Consider the following 18,151-nt stretch of genomic DNA (forward strand, 5'->3'; position numbering starts at 1 on the left):
CCAGCAGTCAGACCTGCGGAAGTTACACAGTTCCTTTTCTTAATGCCCTAAGATTAGGAAATTAGTGCTTTAGGTGGGATCCTCAGTTGTCTTTTTTTTTGAGGCAGGGTTTCTCTGTGTAGCCCTGGCTGTCCTGGAACTCACTCTGTAGACCAGGCTGGCCTTGAACTCAGAAATCTGCCTGCCTCTGCCTCCCAAGTGCTGGAATTAAAGGCATGCGCCACCACCACCCGGCCTCAGTTGTCTTGAATGACTGATTCCTCTTCTTTTTGTCAGCAATGTAGTGAGCTAAGAATCAGTTACTTAGAGTCAGAGAGGACTGCAGGAAGAGACTGCTCTAGGCAGCTTGGATCCTGACAAGTAGAGGCATAGAGGCATGTTTTGTCTTTGTAAACTGGATTCTGTACACTTGTAAGAACATGTTTTTATTGTTGTTGTTGTTGTTATTATTACAGTTATTATTATTTCCTGCTATTAGGGTTCTGGGAAGCCTCCTTTCTGCTCACAGAATAATAACTGACTCCAAACAGCCCTTTGGTGATATGACAATTGAGGATTATGATAACGAATTGTTATACATGGCCCATGACCTGGCTGTGCGGCTCCTTCCAGCTTTTGAAAACACCAAGACAGGGATCCCCTATCCTCGGGTAAGTGACAGGTTTGTTCCATTGTTTTGCTGTTTTTGAAAGATGGTCTTGTGCCATGTAGTTCAGCCTGGTCTTCAACTTGTGGTTTTCTTGCCTCAGCCTTCCAGGTGTCAGCATTGCAGGCACGAGTTACCAGACATGGCTGCCTTGTTTTTTTGTGGTTCCCAGTTCACTGTGTTCTGGAATTAAGACTTGTAAAAGGGATGGGCCTGGCTATAAGAAGCGAGCAATGTCCTTGGAGAGGATTTGGTCCTAAACATAGTGTCAGTTTTTAAAAATCTGCATTGGTGTTTTGCCTTCATGTCTGTGTGAGGTAATAGGAGTTACAGTCAGTTGTGTGCTGCCATGTGGGTGATGGAAATTGAATCCAGGTCCTCTGGAAGAGCAGCCAGTGCTCTTAACCACTGAGCCATCTCTCCACCCCATAATATCAATGTTTAAAACTTCTTTTTTTTTTTTAAGATGTATTTATTTATTATATGTAAGTACACCATAGCTGTCTTCAGACACTCCAGAAGAGGGCATCAGATCTTGTTACAGATGGTTGTGAGCTACCATGTGGTTGCTGGGATTTGAACTTAGGACCTTAAGAGGAGCAGTCAGTGCTCTAAACCGCTGAGCCATCTCTCCAGCCCTTAAAATTTCTTTTGGCATTTACTGAGCACCTTCTGTGTGCTAGACACACAGTAATAGAGCAGTTAGCCTTTTGCCTTGAAGAACCATGTTTATGTGTGGTTTGCATTTTCTCTTACTAGACAGTAGAGAGGATGTTTCTTCAGTTCTGACTTGGATAGATTTCCCAAAAATCCTCACGTGTTGGAAGAGCTCAGTGAATGTTCATTTGAATGCTTTACATGCCTATAAGTGAAGCCTGCAGAACCAGCCAATTAGATGCTGGAGTGAGAATGTATATTTGTGGCATCTAATTTAGCAAGCCAAATAGTTCCTCTGGGAATTATGTCAGCCTTCGTGGTAACCAGGGAGAAGTGCCAGTCCACAGGACCTCCATGATGAAACTGGATGTCATACCATGGCTGAGCTTCTGCTTCTTTTCCAGTCTAACAGTTGTTTGTGTTTGCTGAGAAGTGAGTCTTAGGCACTACTTGAAGTAAGAAGCCATTTGTAGCTTATATTTGTCTGTATCCTCATGTTAGTTCTGATGCTGTGATGAAACACCAGGACCCGAAGTGACTTAACAGAAGAGTGTATTGTAGCTCATGGCTCTAGAAGGAGAGTCACAAATGTCAGGGAAGGAATGACGCAGGTAGTGGGAGCAGGAACTGACAGATCTTATTTCACACAGGAAGCAGAAAGAGTGAACAGGAAGTAGGATGAGGCTGTAAACCCTCAAATTCCACTCATTCCCTGTGATGCAAATCCTCTAGCAAGGTTGTATCTCTCAGAGGCTCTCTAAGCTCAGGCAACAGCCCCACTGATTGTTTAACAGCCCCACTGTTCAAATACATGAGCCTTTGTGGGATGTTTTTATTCAAAACACCATTACGCTTGAAGGATGTTGAAGGATACTTGGCAGAAAGATGGTTTGTGAATAATGTCATAATAAGATGATAGGCTGTTCTTACTGTTTGTTGGTTGAGTATAACATGACAAGAGGTGACTGAGTCACAGTGAGCTTGGGTCATTAGCTGAGTGTCATACTCATGGTATAACTTTTCAGCACTGTGAATTTTTAAGTTTGCTACAATTTTTTTTTTTTAAATTGAGATCTTTCTGGCCTTGAACTTGCTCTGTAGCGAGACTGGCCTCCAACTTATGACCCTTCTGCTTTGGCCTCCCAAGTGCTGGGGTAGTTGTTTAATACCCTTAGAACTTCCACACAGCTTTTGATTCTTCTCGTTGCAGGTGAACCTGAAGACGGGGGTTCCTCCTGACAGCAATAATGAGACCTGCACAGCAGGGGCTGGTTCTCTCCTGGTGGAATTTGGGATTCTGAGCCGGCTGCTGGGGGATTCCACTTTTGAGTGGGTTGCCAGACGAGCTGTGAAAGCCCTCTGGAACCTTCGGAGCAACGATACAGGATTATTAGGTGGGGTTCCCCTTCTGCCGTCCACTCATCCGTATAGCCTTTGGTCCCCTTTCCTCCTCCTTCCTTGTAACTCTTTTGCGTTACTCAGTCTTCCCTGTACCGCTGGATCTGAAAATTGATAACTCCAACGGCAGCCACTGGTGCATAATGGGTTCAGTTTCTTCACATGGTCTGTTGCTTAGTGTGAAGTTTAAGGGTTTGATGGAAGATAATAATAGGTTCAGCTGTTAAGAGCCCCTCTTAGTTTGGATCCCTTGGTATATTCCATTGGAAATTATTGTTAATAGAAGTACCATAAAAAGAACTGTCTCAGAGGCAAACTTTATTGCTTTCAATATAAGGTTCTAAAAATATAGAAATTTACCATTTCTGGTGGAAAGGCTTCCTCCTTAAAAAAGAAAAGGAAAAAAAAAAAAAGACAAACCAATCCAGTAGTGCAAGTCTAGATGAAACACACGTTAGATTCTCCTCCCCCGAGAATATTTAGTCAAGATATTTAAAACTCATTATAGAAAGTTTTAAGCATTAGTAGTAGACATAATAACAAATAATATCCTCCATGTATTCATCATGGCATTCATCTTTGGGAGCTACTCATATTTTGCTAACTCAGCATTATTTTTAAATGGGTTTTTAACATCATAAAGTTGTTTTATTGGGTCACATTTTCTTTTTGGTATCCGGAAGTAACTTGGTTGTTTGGGGACCATATTGGGTTATTTATAAAAGGTTTTTGAAAATAATTTCAGTCTTCTGAAATTTATCTGCAAACTTTATACACTGAATAGGAACAGTGGAAATAAAGCCACTCAGGCTGAATGTGATGATACATACCTGGAGCTGAGGCAGGAATTAGGGTGAGTCTGAGGCTAGCCTGGGCTGCATAGTGAGACCTTGTCCCAACATGGTTGACCACTTAGCTATCGGTAGGCCCTCTCAGCCTTTCATGAGTTAACTTTTGTGGTTTTCCTATCATAAACTAATAATAGAAACAACATTTCTGTGCTGGATGCACATGGCAGATCAGTCTAATGTTTCCAGGTTGTTGCCTTGCTTTCGTATTAACAGTTTTCAAAGCTGTACATTTTTTTCCTATAAAAGTCTTGCTGTGTAGCATCTGGCTTCCACTTTCTGTTCAGCCCCAAATGATGTTAAACTCTTCACCATTTACACTGTTACACTGCCATGTCTGTGGTGTTAGAACTCAGGTCCACCGGGCAGTGGTGGCGCACGCCTTTAATCCCAGCACTTGGGAGGCAGAGACTGGCGGATTTCTGTGTTCAAGGCCAGCCTGGTCTACAGAGTGAACTCCAGGACAGCCAGGGCTATACAGAGAAACTCTGTCTCCAAAAACAAAACAAACAAACAAAAACCTCAGGTCCTTGTATGTGTTAGGCAGCTCCTCCACCACTGATCTGAATCCCCAGTGCGGACCTTTTGCTTTTGTAACCATTATTTTCAGGACAAATTCCAAGGAATGAGAATATGGGGTAAACAGCTGTGAATATTCCTTTGGATTTTGAAATGCATTACCACTGTGGGAAAGCAAAATGTTGAGTCATTTATTTTTTTCATGTTTATCCCCATTGTTCATCTGTGACTGAATACTACTTGCATGCTCTAGAAAGACCTTTCCATTTCCAAGTTACTGATAGGATCAATCAAAAAAGGTTAGGCTTGCTGGGCAGTGGTGGTGCACGCCTTTAATCCCAGCACTTGGGAGGCAGAGGCAATCAGATTTCTGAGTTCGAGGTCAGCCTGGTCTACAGAGTGAGTTCCAGGACAGCCAGGGCTACACAGAGAAACCCTGTCTTGGAAAAAAAAAAACGTTAGGCTTAAGTACCCATTCCTCATATCTGGCTGGGATGAGGATGCTGCGAAGCAGTGGAACAGAAGTAGGAGGGCTGTACCCCTAATCCTTCTGCCGTGGTAGAGACCTAAGTGCCTTGTTTGTTTGTTTGTTTCCACAGGCAATGTTGTGAACATCCAGACAGGCCATTGGGTTGGAAAGCAGAGTGGCTTGGGTGCTGGGCTGGATTCCTTCTATGAATACCTCTTGAAATCTTACATTCTTTTTGGAGAAAAAGAAGATCTAGAGATGTTTAATGCTGCGTATCAGAGTATCCAGAGCTACCTGCGAAGAGGGTGTGTGTCTCTGACATGGCTTCTTTGCCATACGGTGCATCTAGAAATGTACCTGCCCAGTTCTCCTTTAATTTTAAAAATTGATGATGATGATGATGATGATGATGATGATGATGATGATGATGATGATGGTGTGTTTTATTGTTTTTGGAGAGGTGTGCATGCTGTGGCACACGTGTGGAGGTCAGAGGGACAGTGCATAGGAGTTGGTGTTCTCCTACTGTGTTAGTGCAGGAATAGAATTCAGTTGTTCAGGCTCAATGCAAGTATCTTCACTCTGTAACCTTTCTTGCCAAATGTCTTCCTTCAGTTTCAAAATGTTGGGGGTGAAGTGTCACTGGAGAGGTCTGTCTGGCCTGGTATTCGTTTGGACTCAGATCTGCAACAGTTCTCTTGCCTCTGCTTCTCAAGTGCTGGAACCACATCTGGCAAAGGCTTTTTCAGAGGACCCAAGTTTGGTTTCTAAAACCTGTATGTGGTGGCTCACAATCTCCTATAACTCCAGGTCCAGGGTATCTGATGCCTCTTCCTGGCCTGTGTAGGCATCTGTATGTACATGTAGACACTTACAAATGCACACACACAAAGATTAAACTCTTGAAAAAAAAAAAAAACTGTGTAAGGCTTTTGGCTAGAGCTGCCATTTGCCTTTCTCTGTGTTCTCTTCCTTAGTGTGAGATGCTGGAGAGGAATTGCTGCTACAGCTCTTTTGGTTATGTGCTCAGACAACCCTCATAAACTGCAAGCATGGATGGATGCTAGGATTTTGAATGTCATTGCTGTGTAGAGACTGCTCATTTTCCCTATGGCATTGCAGTTTCACTACTTTCTGCTGAAGTATGCTCTGCCTTCTGAGACTTGCTATTCTCCTGCCTCACTACTGGGTGTGATGATTTCAGGCATTCACTCCTGTAACCTGCTCATTTTAGCTTTATAAAATACTGCACTAAATTAAGTAGAAAGCTCTCAGGGTCCTGCCTTGATGCATCTTCACAGCCCCCCTCCTATTGTTTGTTTGTTTATTTATTTATTTATTTATTTATTTTACACAGTACTGTGTTCTTTCTGTACCAGAGAAGAGACTCTAAACAGAATAAAACATGTGTCTCTGCTTGCATCAAGGCCAGCACAGACCAATTCTATTATATGTCAGAGTTCTGAAACCCAAATGTCAAAGTGCTGTAAATGTAATGGAGTTTTGATAGTCCACAAAGGGTATGTTTAGAACTAGTTCTTGTATAGACACCTACAGGCAGTCTTACTGCCAAAGACTTAAGGAAGGAGTTGGGAAAAAGTTAGCATTGATTTTGCTTCAGTGAAACACAGGGAGGTAGACCACCAGAGGGACAGAGTGAGCTTCCCTTCACCTTTGCCTGTGCTCTTTGGATCCACAGCCGGGAAGCCTGCAATGAAGGAGAAGGAGACCCACCACTCTACGTCAATGTGAACATGTTCAGTGGGCAGCTCATGAACACCTGGATTGACTCTCTGCAGGCTTTCTTCCCTGGACTGCAGGTATTTTGCAAGGTTGTGTTGAGAAGGACTGGGGAGACAGCTCAGTGGGTAAGAGTGTTGCTGCATGAACCTGCAGAACTGAGTTTGAATCTTCAGCACTCACCTAAAAGGACAGTGGTGGCAGCATGTCCCTGTCAGTCCAGGGCTGGGGGAGAGAGCTGGGCAGGGCACAGAGATTAGAAGTTCGGGGGGCGGGGAGGGGGCAGTGTTATTGTTGGTAGCCTAGCTTCATGGAGTAAGGTGGAGATTAACAGAGTATCCTACTCGGGATAAGCAAAAGCACATGTACATGTGTGCATATGCCAGACACACACACACACACACACACACACACACACACACACTCGGAGAGAGAGAGACAGACTGAGATTGAGAAAGCCCCTCTTTTCTTTTATCCTTAACATTCTCTGGCTCCTTTGGATTTGGGAGGTTACTCGCACATCTTGATCACTCTGTGAAATTAGTCCCTAGACTTGGAAATCTGCTTGGGATTTTAGATAATTTGCTTGAATTGCCTTTCTGATAGGTTCTGATAGGGGATGTGGAAGATGCCATCTGCCTCCATGCCTTCTACTATGCCATATGGAAACGGTACGGGGCCCTCCCTGAGCGCTATAACTGGCAACTCCAGGCCCCTGATGTTCTCTTCTACCCTCTGAGACCAGAGTTGGTGGAGTCCACATATCTCCTCTACCAGGTAATGGGTTCACTAAGCAGAGGCTTGCTGTGCATAGTGACTCTTTCTATTTCCGCCTATTTCTGTCTTGCTAGAGGTCACTTCTGTTGATTTTGTAGAATGGAGAAGGTGTCTGCGAATATGGGCTTTATTTTTCTGATCTTTAAATGCTCAAGGGAAGATGGAATCCTTTGCTGTTTTCCATCTTTGTTTGACCAAAGAACTCTTGTGGGAGCTGGCTTGGGGTGGGGTTGGGGGTACAATCTTTTTTTTTTCTAGTTTTCTGGCTTGTAAAAAAAGTATTGACACAAAAATTCTCTTCCTTCCTTCCTTCCACTCTTTCTTTCTTTCTTTCTTCCTTTCTCTCTTCTTTTCTTTTAAAGAGTGTTTATTTTTATGCAGTTACTGTAGTAAAAGAGGAGGTGTCTCTGTGACAGATGAAGCCTGATATACAAACCTTCCACATGCTCTACACACATACACACACTCACAAACTCATCAAGGTAAACAAAGGTGGCTCCAGGGATCTTAGTAGGTAGGAGACAGGCATCTGCAGTGAGCAAGGACCCTCATCCTTCTAGATTCTCGTGGTAGGATGGGCTCCATGGGTTATGTTTATCTGAAAAAATTATACTGAACTAGAAGTCTTCTTGGTTGAAAAAGGATACATGGGTGCATGAGAACATATATGCGTGTGTGTGTGTGTGTGTGTGTGTGTGTGTGTGTGTGTGTGTGCATGCGAGTATATAACTGAAGTCTTTTCTACTGCTGTCCAGCTCCCAAATAACAACTCTGAGACCCAATTATTTCTGAGTAATGCCTAGGCCATAAGCTAGGGCTTGTTCCCTAAGTAGCTCATAACTTATATAACCTATTTATTCTGTTCTATGTGTGCCACATGGCTGGTTACCTCTCCTCAGTTTCATATGTCTACTTAGACTCTGAGTGGAGAATCTTCCCACCTGATTATCTTTCTGGGTTCCTACCTTTTGCTAATAGGCCATCAGCTTTTTATTGAAATGTGATGCTTCCCCACAGCCCACAAGAGATTCCCCTCCCCTCTCTTTCTCTCTCTCCCCCACTTCCTCTCTCCCTCTCCCCCCAACCCCCTCTCTGTGTGTGTGTGTTGGGAAAATTCAATGAAACCAATGTTAGTACTTTTATCTTTTGAGAGATCTCAAAAGGTTTAGAGACTTTTGAAAAAGGGGATAGATAATGTCAGCTGTGGGTTCGCTGAGCCTAGAATAAAGCCAAGCTGTGCATGCTCTGTAGCTGTCTTACCTGCTGCTCTGTGGCTTGCCATCAGTTTAGCCCTGTTGCCTGTAGGTTTAACCCCTATCCTTGCCCACTGTGTTCTTAGCATGCAGAGAGATCTTTCACTTACAGGTTTCTCTTCTGGGGTCATCCCAGGCTCTTAATCTAAGGCAGCTGGCATGCTACTTGTTGCCTTTGGTTGCTATGGGTTGGCAACAGGCATGAATTAGAGGCTTAGGGTAGAAGCCTCATCTTCCAGGGAAATTCTTTCCCTAAAATAACCTGATTGCTGCTGACAGAGGAGTAAGGACCTGAGGTTGGATTCCCTGGGTGGTCAGAAGGAAGTGTTCAGGCCTCTGAAGGACAGTCACCTCTCTCTGCCCTCAGTGCAGTAACTGGATGAGGCAAAGTCTTACTAACCTTCTTTTGCATCCTAAGTTTCTAGGGAGTTCTGAGACAAGACAGAAGCTGGACTTGTTCTCTGATCTCTGTGGTACCTGCAGGGTGGGCCTTGTTTCTTTTCTCACCATGCTAGGCATCACTAGAGCCAAAGGAGTGCCCTGCCCTGTTGAAGAGCTCCTAACCCTGAGTACAGTTAAACACATCACAGGTGTTTGTGGACTGATGAAGTGGGAGTCTGGCTCTGGTCTGTGTGTTAGCCAGGGATCCAGCTCCTTAGGGGGCCTCTGCAGGCCCCACAATGTGTGTTGATGGTACCTCCTCCAAGCCCTTCTTGAGTAACCTTCTCTTATGTTCTGTCTAGGCAACCAAGAACCCCTTCTACCTCCATGTAGGAATGGACATTCTGCAGAGTCTTGAAAAATACACGAAAGTCAAGTCAGTTTGCTAAGTTCCTTTATTTTATTGTTTGGATGTTTGTGACTGACTGAGTGTTATTCTGGAGAAATGTTATTTTTAAAAATTTAAATGTCCATACTTTATGTATATGAATGTTTTATCTGTATGTATGTTTGTGTACCATGTATGTACCTGGTGTTCTTGGAGACCAGAAGAGGGTATCAGAGCCTCTGACTAGATTGCAGGTGCTTGTGAGTTGCCATGTGAGTGCTGGGAATTGACCCTGAGTCCTCGGAAGTTAAGTTCTCTTAACCGCTAAGCCATTTCTTTATCCCTCAAGTTTGTTTGTTTGTTGTTTGTTTTTTAATATTTTAATTTATCTGTAAGTATGCATCTGTGTGGGGACTTATAGTTGGTTGTGAGCTGTCCATTGTGGGTGCTGGGAACCAAAATGAGATCTTCAGTAAGAACACTGAATACTCCCATGCTGAGTCATCGCTGGTCCCTTAATTATGACTTTTTAAATCATAATTTTTTTTATGTTTATTGTGTATGTGCATGCACGTGTGTATGTGAGAAGAGGGGTTCATGAGTGGAGGTCAAAGAGAACCTGCAGGAATCTTTTCTCTCCCCACACCTGTGGGTCCTGGGGAGTGAACTCAGGTTGTCAGGTTTGATGGAAGGAACTCCATCATCTCCTCAGCCAGGAAATACTATTATTTGTATTTTCAGATGTGTAGGACAGATTATAAATGTCAGTTTGTGAGAGAAAAGGTTTACCTTTTGATACAGTAGAATTTCTTCATTACAGTGGAAATTTTATTTTTATGCCACTCTCCTTCCTGTAGATTTCAGCAAACAGTGTTCTTTTTGAGAAGTTTATTTTTTTATGCCAGTAATTCATGAAAGCACTAAAGCAGCATAGATTTTAAGAGTGAAATATTCTTATGATTATACCTATAGATTACCATGATAAACACTGAAGTACCCATGCTTAGAATCTTTTCAATATATTTGTTACATTTATGCATATGTTGTATATATATGCATATATATACATATATATACACACAAACATACACATATATAAAAACATGCCTGTATTTTGATTTTTGTAACCTGCTATTTTGTATATACCTCAGAAATATATGATAGAAAATACTGTTTTAGGCTATGCCAATAATAATGCAGTTCTACAAATACTGGGGTAAACAATTTAGGTCACTCCTTCTAAATTTATTGCCAATCATTTTCATGATGCTGTGTTTCGCTCCACTGACTTCATTCCAAGCTTGGAGCTAACCGGAGGAGCAATCCAAGCATGCTCTCAAGTAAATTTGCAAACAATTCATGTTAAAACAAAAGCAAACAAAAAATCCAGGAACAGATCTTTGACCTAGCAAAGTTATTTTTTATGAGGTGTTGGAGAGGTAGGTTGATTCTCTTGGTAATAGAATATTCTGACAGGCAATGAGAGCAGGGGGAGGAGCCTAAAGCAAGGCTAACTGGACCCTTGTTTTGTAGATGTGGATATGCTACGCTGCATCACGTCATAGACAAGTCTAAAGAGGACCGGATGGAGAGCTTCTTTCTCAGTGAGACTTGCAAATACTTGTATCTGGTATGTGTGTGGTAAGATTAATCAGAGGTATTTAGTGCTTCAGAGAGCAAACATTTGTGCGGTCTTCTTTACAAAAAATATTTACTAGTCGCCTGACTACACTGTGCTGGACACTGGACATTCCTGGAGTTACAGGCCTCGTCAGGACAAAAGGGTATTGCTGTCTTCCTTCATGGTTATCAGCCTCCTGGACATGTTGTCTGTCATGGAAACAGAAATGAGCTTAGGGTTAGGAGCTGTGGAAAATCCTGGTAAGGATGGAGAGAAAATCAGCTTTGCTGGTATTCTGCAGGCTCTGTGAGGAAGAAAGCAGTTTGAGCTCAGAGCCTTGTGCAAGCCAAGCAGGTATTTTACCACTGCGTTACACTTCCAATATGAGAGTGGTGTTTATAACTCAGAGATATAGCAGATCCTCCTGACCCTTGGACATATATCTTCAGGCATGCTTGTATGTGTGTGGGGATGTTCAGACCTAGCAGAGACCATGGATTATATAGTTATTTTTCATTCTACCTTTTTGGAAACTACAACTTACAGAAAGAAAGCTCAGCCAACTTGCTGTGGTCCTGGGGTGACCACATAGCAGAACTGAGGCTTGAACCATTGTCAGGGCTCTTGCAGCTTCTGCATTCTGTCACAAACATGTGTAGTACCTCTGTGCTCGTGTCTGTAGGCTCTTTTCTATCATGGCTGCTTACAAACAACACTTTGAAGACACAGAGAGTTGATTCAAGGGCAGCAGCAGTAATGATAGGTTGTGTCCTTCAATTCACTGGTCCTCAGGTCCACGGCTAGCTAGGTAGCAATGACCTTAGGCCCTTGTTAAGACTTCCTTGACATTGAGTCCAAACCTTTGAAAAGAATTGGGCTGGCCGGGCATTGGTGGCGCACGCCTTTGATCCCAGCACTTGGGAGGCAGAGACAGGCAGATTTCTGAGTTCGAGGCCAGCCTGGTCTACAGAGTGAGTTCCAGGACAGCCAGGACTATACAGAGAAACCCTGTCTCGAAAAACAAAACAAAACAAAACAAAAAACCCCAAAACAAACAAACAAACAAAAAAAGACAGAAAGAAAGGAAGAAAGAAGGAAAGAAAGAAAGAAGGAAAGAAAGAAAGAAAAGAATTGGGCTGGCAAATTTAATTTTGACAAATACCTGTACTGATTCTGTGTGAAGCCAAGATGATGGGGTAAGGTCTGTGTCCTCCCCTCTAGCATCTACGTGTATGATCTGGGGATGGATGAGGTGGAGGCTAGCTAGGTCCAGGATTAGGTGTGAGGACTCTAGGGGAGGTTTGAAGTTTTTCTGGGGAGTACTTATAGACTGCCTGTGTTTGGATCCTGGACCTGGGATTTCTGATTCTCCAGTTCTGGAGAAGGAGTAAGAGTCGGGCCTCATCCAGGCATGCAAATATAAACAAAAAATAGTGCATTGCCACTCTGGGCTGGAAATCAGAGCTTTTAACTGATGCCTTTCTGTCTGATTTTGTTCCTCAGCAGCTCATAACCCTTTGCTGTGAGTTAGTTCAAACACAACCAGTTACCAGTTGTAGGCTTGTTATTAAAGTTGGTCTTGGGGATTGACCCCAGGAGCTGTGTGTGCTCTATAAGGACTTAACAGAGCTATATGCCAGCCCCAGACCTCTCCTACCCTCCCCTCCTCTTTCCATTCACCCTTCCTCCCTCCTTCCCTCCCTCCCTCCCTCCCTCCTTCCTTCCCTCCCTCCCTCTCTCCCTCTCTCCTTCCTTCCCTCCCTCTCTTCCTCCCTCTCTCCTTCCTTCCCTCCCTCCCTCCCTCCCTCCCTCCCTCTCTTCCTTCCTTCTTCCTTCCTGCAGTGGCTAGCCTAGAACTCACTATGTAGACCAGGCTAGCCTCAAACTCAAAGATCTGCCTGCCTCTGCCTCCCTAGTGCTGGGATTAAATTTACTTGCCACTATGCTCAGCCAACATGTTTTCTTATTGCTTCTTTTTTTCTATCTTTAGCTGTTTGATGAAGAGAATCCAGTACACAAATCTGGAACCAGATACATGTTTACAACTGAGGGCCACATCATATCTGTGGACAAACGTCTTCGGGAATTGCCTTGGAAGGAATTCTTCTCTGAAGATGGGGAGCGGGACCAAGAGGAAAAGTTTGTACACAGACCTAAGTCTCAGGAGCTCAGAGTCATTAACTCCAGTTCTAATGTGAGTTGCTTTTCCCACTGCAGGTGGGAAAAGAGAAAATATTAACTTCTTCAGCAGTCAAAAGTTCTGGCATGACATAGATAGCACACTCAGATTGTATAATTTGACAAGAGTTCATAAAGGAACCATTTACGAAGCGCCACTAGGATGTAGAGAAACTGGGGACAAACAGTATAGGCACATTAATCCTGGCTGCAGGGGCCACCAGCAGGTTCCACTGCTTAGATCTGGATTCAGGGACATCCAGAGAGGAAGCCAGCAGTATCAACACCTGATCCCTTCCCCTTTTCTTCATCTGAGTGAGGTTGTAGTTGTTTTATTTTGATTCAAGATTCCATATACTAATATATATAGCACACTCTGGCTTTGAACTCTGTAGTGGTGGCTAGCCTTGAACTCCCAGTTCTCCTGCCACTAAATCCCTAGATTTACAGATTCACACTCTCCTTGATCTCTTACTGGTGGTCCTTCTTAGCTGTTTCCATAAGAAGCCAGAGGTCAAGGAAGAGTTTCTGAAGTCCATCAGAACATACTTGTTCAGGCCAGACTCGTGGAAGAGGTTGAAGAGAGAGAGGATCCACAGAGAAGATTTCCACTAGACTACCCATCACCCACCAGTAGGACAGGGGACAGAGTCACTCTTTTTTAAATTACCTTGTCCATTGTATTTTAAGACATCTCATGTAGCCTTCATTGGCTTCAAATTCACTGTGTAGTTGAGTCAGGCCATTCATTCAGGACATTGGCAGTGTCTGGAGTCATTTTTTGGTACAACTGGAGACTGGAAGTTGTTGCTGACCCCCTAAGTGGAAAAGGACAGGGATGTTGTTCTGCCAACTACCTTCTAATACACAGAATAGCCCTAGAACAAAGAGGCATCTGTCTGAAATGTTGCCAGCTATAGGCTCACATTCCCTGGGTTTTTAATTCAAATCTCACATATCTTTTCCCTTTTGTCTTCCCAGTGTAATCGTGTTCCTGATGAAAGGAGATACTCCCTGCCCTTAAAGAGCATCTATATGCGCCAGATCGACCAGATGGTTGGCTTGATTTGACCTGCTCACCTCAATGTGGCCAGATCTTAAACCAAACCCAAGCATACCAAAATCTCCTCTGAGGTGGAAGCGGTGGAGTCTGTCCATCTGTGATGCTGTAGAAGTGTCTGTCCAGCTCTTACTCACCTCTGGTTGAATCTTGCACTTAGTGTTTTTTAGTGTTCCCCTTCTGTTTAATAAAATACTCCATTTTTTCTGAAGGATAAAATTAGGAATGGGAAGCTACGTGGGGAGCTTCTTGCAATGTGCTGATAGTATTAAGCACAATGGATGTAGCCTCTTTGGATTATTCTTCCCAACTTCACACATAGAACCCCAGTCTCCTTGCTTTGTCCCCGCTTGCTATGCTGAAGTGTTGCTACCTCTTTGCTAGAGGATCAGAATGCAATCCCTTTGCAAAGGTCCTGAGGTTCACTTGGCATCGCTACTTACTGCAATCAAAGTGTCATCCCTTTTTTCTCTTATGGGATCATTGGGCTGTCCCCAAGATAGCCAGCTGTGATTTTGGATCACATGGGGGAAATTTACCTGGTTTATTTACATCCTAAAGTAATTTATTCAGTGTTACTTGTTTTAGTGTAATGGTCTAGCCAGAAATCTGACAGGCAGCCTTTAAAGTTAAGTTGAAATCTAAGAGATTAACTAACAGATCTTTTATACTGTATTTAGCATTTATTTTGAACATCACCTTACCTGAAGAATTCCCATGGTTCCAGAACCAGGTGCCTTCTAGGGAGAGGAAAGCCCTAGGATTGTGAGCTTCCATCCCTTGTGTTTCATAACCAAGGATGCACAATGCTAACTGTCTTTGGGTTAGACTTCTGTTTTGTTTCATGTTTTTTTTGTTTTTTTGTTTTTGTTTTTGTTTTTTGGCTTATGTGTAGTGCCAATTAGCTAATCAGGGACAAAGAAATGATCAGATGACTTTCTGACATCCTTGAGCCATTTCTGTGTGATATGGACTTTAGATTAGTGCCTTATGGGTTTTGTTTGGGCCATGGGCTGTCACAACCACTGCTACAGATAGCTCGTTTTGTATTGCCATATGATGGGACCAATAAGGAACAGGGTGTATGTGAGGAAGATTCCTGGAAACCAGTTTGTCAGTCTTTGCCTTTTAACCTATGATTTTAGCCAGGCATAAAGGAGGGAATTATGAGAAAATGCTTTTGTTGTTTCCTTAGGTGAAATGGGAAGCTCTGCAAATGGGAAGTTTCTAAAAGGCAGAGCTGGGCCTTCCTTGGCTTGGCACTGGGACAGGTCAAGGCAGCTGAGGCAAAAGGTAGAAGAAGTTTATGGGAAAGCTGGTCCAACCTCACATATCTTATGTCTTCCCTCCATACTGTTAATAGACACTTCAAATTATTTCATTCCAGTCTCCTATAGCCAGGGAGAAAAGCCTCATCTGAATCCTTGGAGTTTTAGTCAAAAGGGAGAAGTTATAATCTGTCTTTGATATGTAGTACTGTTTTGAAAATAAGTATAACTCAGTTCCTTGGCATGTTTAGAAAGGGGGTTTCAGTAGTGACTATCATCTTTTAAACACTTACTATGCAATTGGTCTTATTTATTTGTCAAGAATATTGAATGTTTCTGTTTTTCTTTCTTTTGATTTCACAAACATTGTTCTATGTATCCACAGTGTCTTATCTACTGAATAGAAAGCTTTCTTTGAGCAGTTTATCTGTTTTACATATTTTTGTTAACTCAGTAATAGTATTAAGCAAATGCACGCACAGGCCTGTGTGCACCCCTTTTTACCTTTGCTCCAGGCACGTTCACGTGTGACTGTGAATGCCCCGCCTAGGGTCAGTGAAGACCTATCAAGAAAGAAAGTGTGCCCCTCAGGCTTCTCTTTACCATCTTCCCCATCTCTCTGTCTTTTTTTTTTTTTTTTTTTTTGGCAGTGGCAGTGTATATCGGCACCCAACAGTTCTCTCTCATCTGGCTTCTTCATCTGTTGCTCTTGGTTAAGCTTGGGTTACTTCTTGCTCCTGTGCTCTTGGAATAGGGATCTGTGCCTGGAAGTACCATGGTACCTTCCTTGAGTGCTACCAGTGGGTCTCAGGGGTACAGGCAGACATGCAGTGTATTGTATTAAGTCTCAAACCCTCTTGACTTTTGGGTACTAGATTTTTTCACCTGCTGAAAAGGCTGAGGGTAAGTAAGGTAATGCCAATAAACCCTGTTATTGAGCTTCTAGACTGCTCAGACCAAAGCCAGTGATTTGTGAGCCTAGATGAAGAACGCTGTCTACTGCCAGTTATATAAAGAACATTATTTGAGTTAAGTTCAAAGCTGACTTGCTTGCTTTCTGAATGTCAGCAACTGAAATGTGTATCTTTTGGTATGTTTGCTGTTCCTTCCAACCTGTGTGCTGAAATAGGTGTAGACATTTTCTAACTCACTGCTTTGTTCCAGGAATGGCTGGAATGTGAACAGATAGGTTCACAGATGTTTTTAACCATTCTTGTGTTCCCAGGAGTAGCCAGTAGTGTTCAGTTTGGCCCACATGTGCAAAGTTGCAAACTACGTGGCATCCTGTCGTATGATTAGGGTGGTGGAGCCCCGTTTTACAACCAACAGGCTCGCCTTAGCTGCTCTAAATACTGTGACAGGGCAACTCCATTCTCCTGGAAGAGGAGGTGACAAAGGAATGTTTGGTGGCCTTCTGATTGCTTTGGTCGCGGTGGAAAACAGGCTTGTCTTTCCAAAGCCTCCCTTGAGTTTCTTCCTGCTTTTCTACCGGAGCATGCTTTTTGTAGTTGGATTTCTAGTTCTGATGTCTAGACTTTTCTTGTCTTGGATTGCGGACTCTGCACATGACATAAAAATAGTTTTCTGTGTGTTGAAGTGAAAGCATGTGAGGGTAGTACCTGCCCAGAGGAGTGTCAGAGAGCCCACATTTTACTGGTTTCAATAAATGCAGTTGTGTTTATCCTGTCTTCCCTTTTCTCTCAAGAAAAATACCCCTCTTACCCATCTCTCCACCAGCTCAGTGTGAATGAGTGTCCACTGCAGTTCTTCACTTTGGATCCTGTAGACTCTATATTAGATATCCCTTCTGAGCTCTGAGGTCTTGTTCGCTTGACATGGACAAGCACAGTGCTGGTCAGAGGGTGGGGCTAGTTCACCTCAGGCGCATGTGCAGAGTGGCCGAGCTGGACCAGCAAAGTGCTGGTCAGGGTAGGGCTGGTTCACCTCAGGCGCATGCGCAGAGTGGCCGAGCTGGACCAGCATAGTGCTGGTCAGGGTAGGGCTGGGTCACCTCAGGCGCATGCACAGAGTGGCCGAGCTGGACCAGCATAGTGCTGGTCAGGGTAGGGCTGGGTCACCTCAGGCGCATGTGCAGAGTGGCCAAGCAGGGGCTGAGAAGAAGGTGCTGATCTTTGCTTTTCCGTTTGTAGCTGTCCAGCACCTACTCTAGTGCCTCTTTCCTGCAGGGCAGGGACCCCTCGTGAATTGGAGCCAGTGATGTGTGTGGGCCTTGTAGCCTCGCATGGCTCCGGGTTAAGGTCTCCCTTGAATTTGGATGTGAATATCCTAAAGATATCAAGTACTTGTGAAATTCTGCTTCACTGCTTTTCTCTTTCTGAGAGATAAACAAATAATATTTTTAAGAGTATTTTGTTTTAGTGTTAAATAGCATTCCACAAGCTGCATTTTTATTTATTACATACACAAAAAGTAAATGTGTTTCTATAAAATAAAAAGTCTAGAGTTGGAAACTCTGGGAATACTTACTGAGATGCACAATGTTTCTCTCTCTGTGATGTGCAATATGCTTGACAACTATAGATGATATTTCATGTTTAATCTGTAAATAAGAATTGTATTTAAATTAAATGGGAGATTTTTGTAAAAGGACCAAATGTTCTTTTATAAATGTACTAAGGAATATCTTGTTCTCTGAAATTTATTAGGATTTTTATGAATAATTTTTATTAAAAGATTCTTTTTTTTGAGTCGTCACTGTGTTTCTCCTTTGCATGCTTGAATATTCATTTTTTTGCAAGACAAGGGAAAATCATTTGGAGAAATTATAAGCTTCAATGACTAAACTCTTTAGTTTTTTGTTTTGTCTTTCTTACTGGCTAAGCTTCTTTGTGAGCTTCCTCCCAGTGTCTGTCCCAGCTCTCTGAATGTGGACGGGTGGATGGGAATATCCTAAATCCATCACTTCCTTCACTGGTGAACGAGCCCCT

The 18,151-nt window shown here is 43.1% G+C and overlaps 1 protein-coding gene across 1 annotated transcript in view; it reads left to right on the forward strand.

Annotated features, from left to right (window-relative positions):
- Window positions 1-17,913, forward strand: part of Edem1 (ER degradation enhancing alpha-mannosidase like protein 1) — a 31,824-nt gene extending 13,911 nt beyond the window's left edge. The window contains exons 4-12 of the mRNA XM_031382825.1: window positions 479-650; window positions 2,514-2,697; window positions 4,668-4,842; window positions 6,237-6,357; window positions 6,884-7,054; window positions 9,051-9,124; window positions 10,610-10,706; window positions 12,688-12,891; window positions 13,857-17,913. Of these exons, the coding sequence (XP_031238685.1) occupies window positions 479-650; window positions 2,514-2,697; window positions 4,668-4,842; window positions 6,237-6,357; window positions 6,884-7,054; window positions 9,051-9,124; window positions 10,610-10,706; window positions 12,688-12,891; window positions 13,857-13,946 (1,288 nt within the window). The 3' untranslated portion in view covers window positions 13,947-17,913. The remainder of the gene's footprint in view (window positions 1-478; window positions 651-2,513; window positions 2,698-4,667; window positions 4,843-6,236; window positions 6,358-6,883; window positions 7,055-9,050; window positions 9,125-10,609; window positions 10,707-12,687; window positions 12,892-13,856) is intronic.
- The last annotated feature ends 238 nt before the right edge of the window (window positions 17,914-18,151 follow it).

The sequence above is a fragment of the Mastomys coucha genome, unplaced genomic scaffold (genome assembly GCF_008632895.1).
Source record: "Mastomys coucha isolate ucsf_1 unplaced genomic scaffold, UCSF_Mcou_1 pScaffold20, whole genome shotgun sequence".
NCBI classification, from domain to species: domain Eukaryota; kingdom Metazoa; phylum Chordata; class Mammalia; order Rodentia; family Muridae; genus Mastomys; species Mastomys coucha.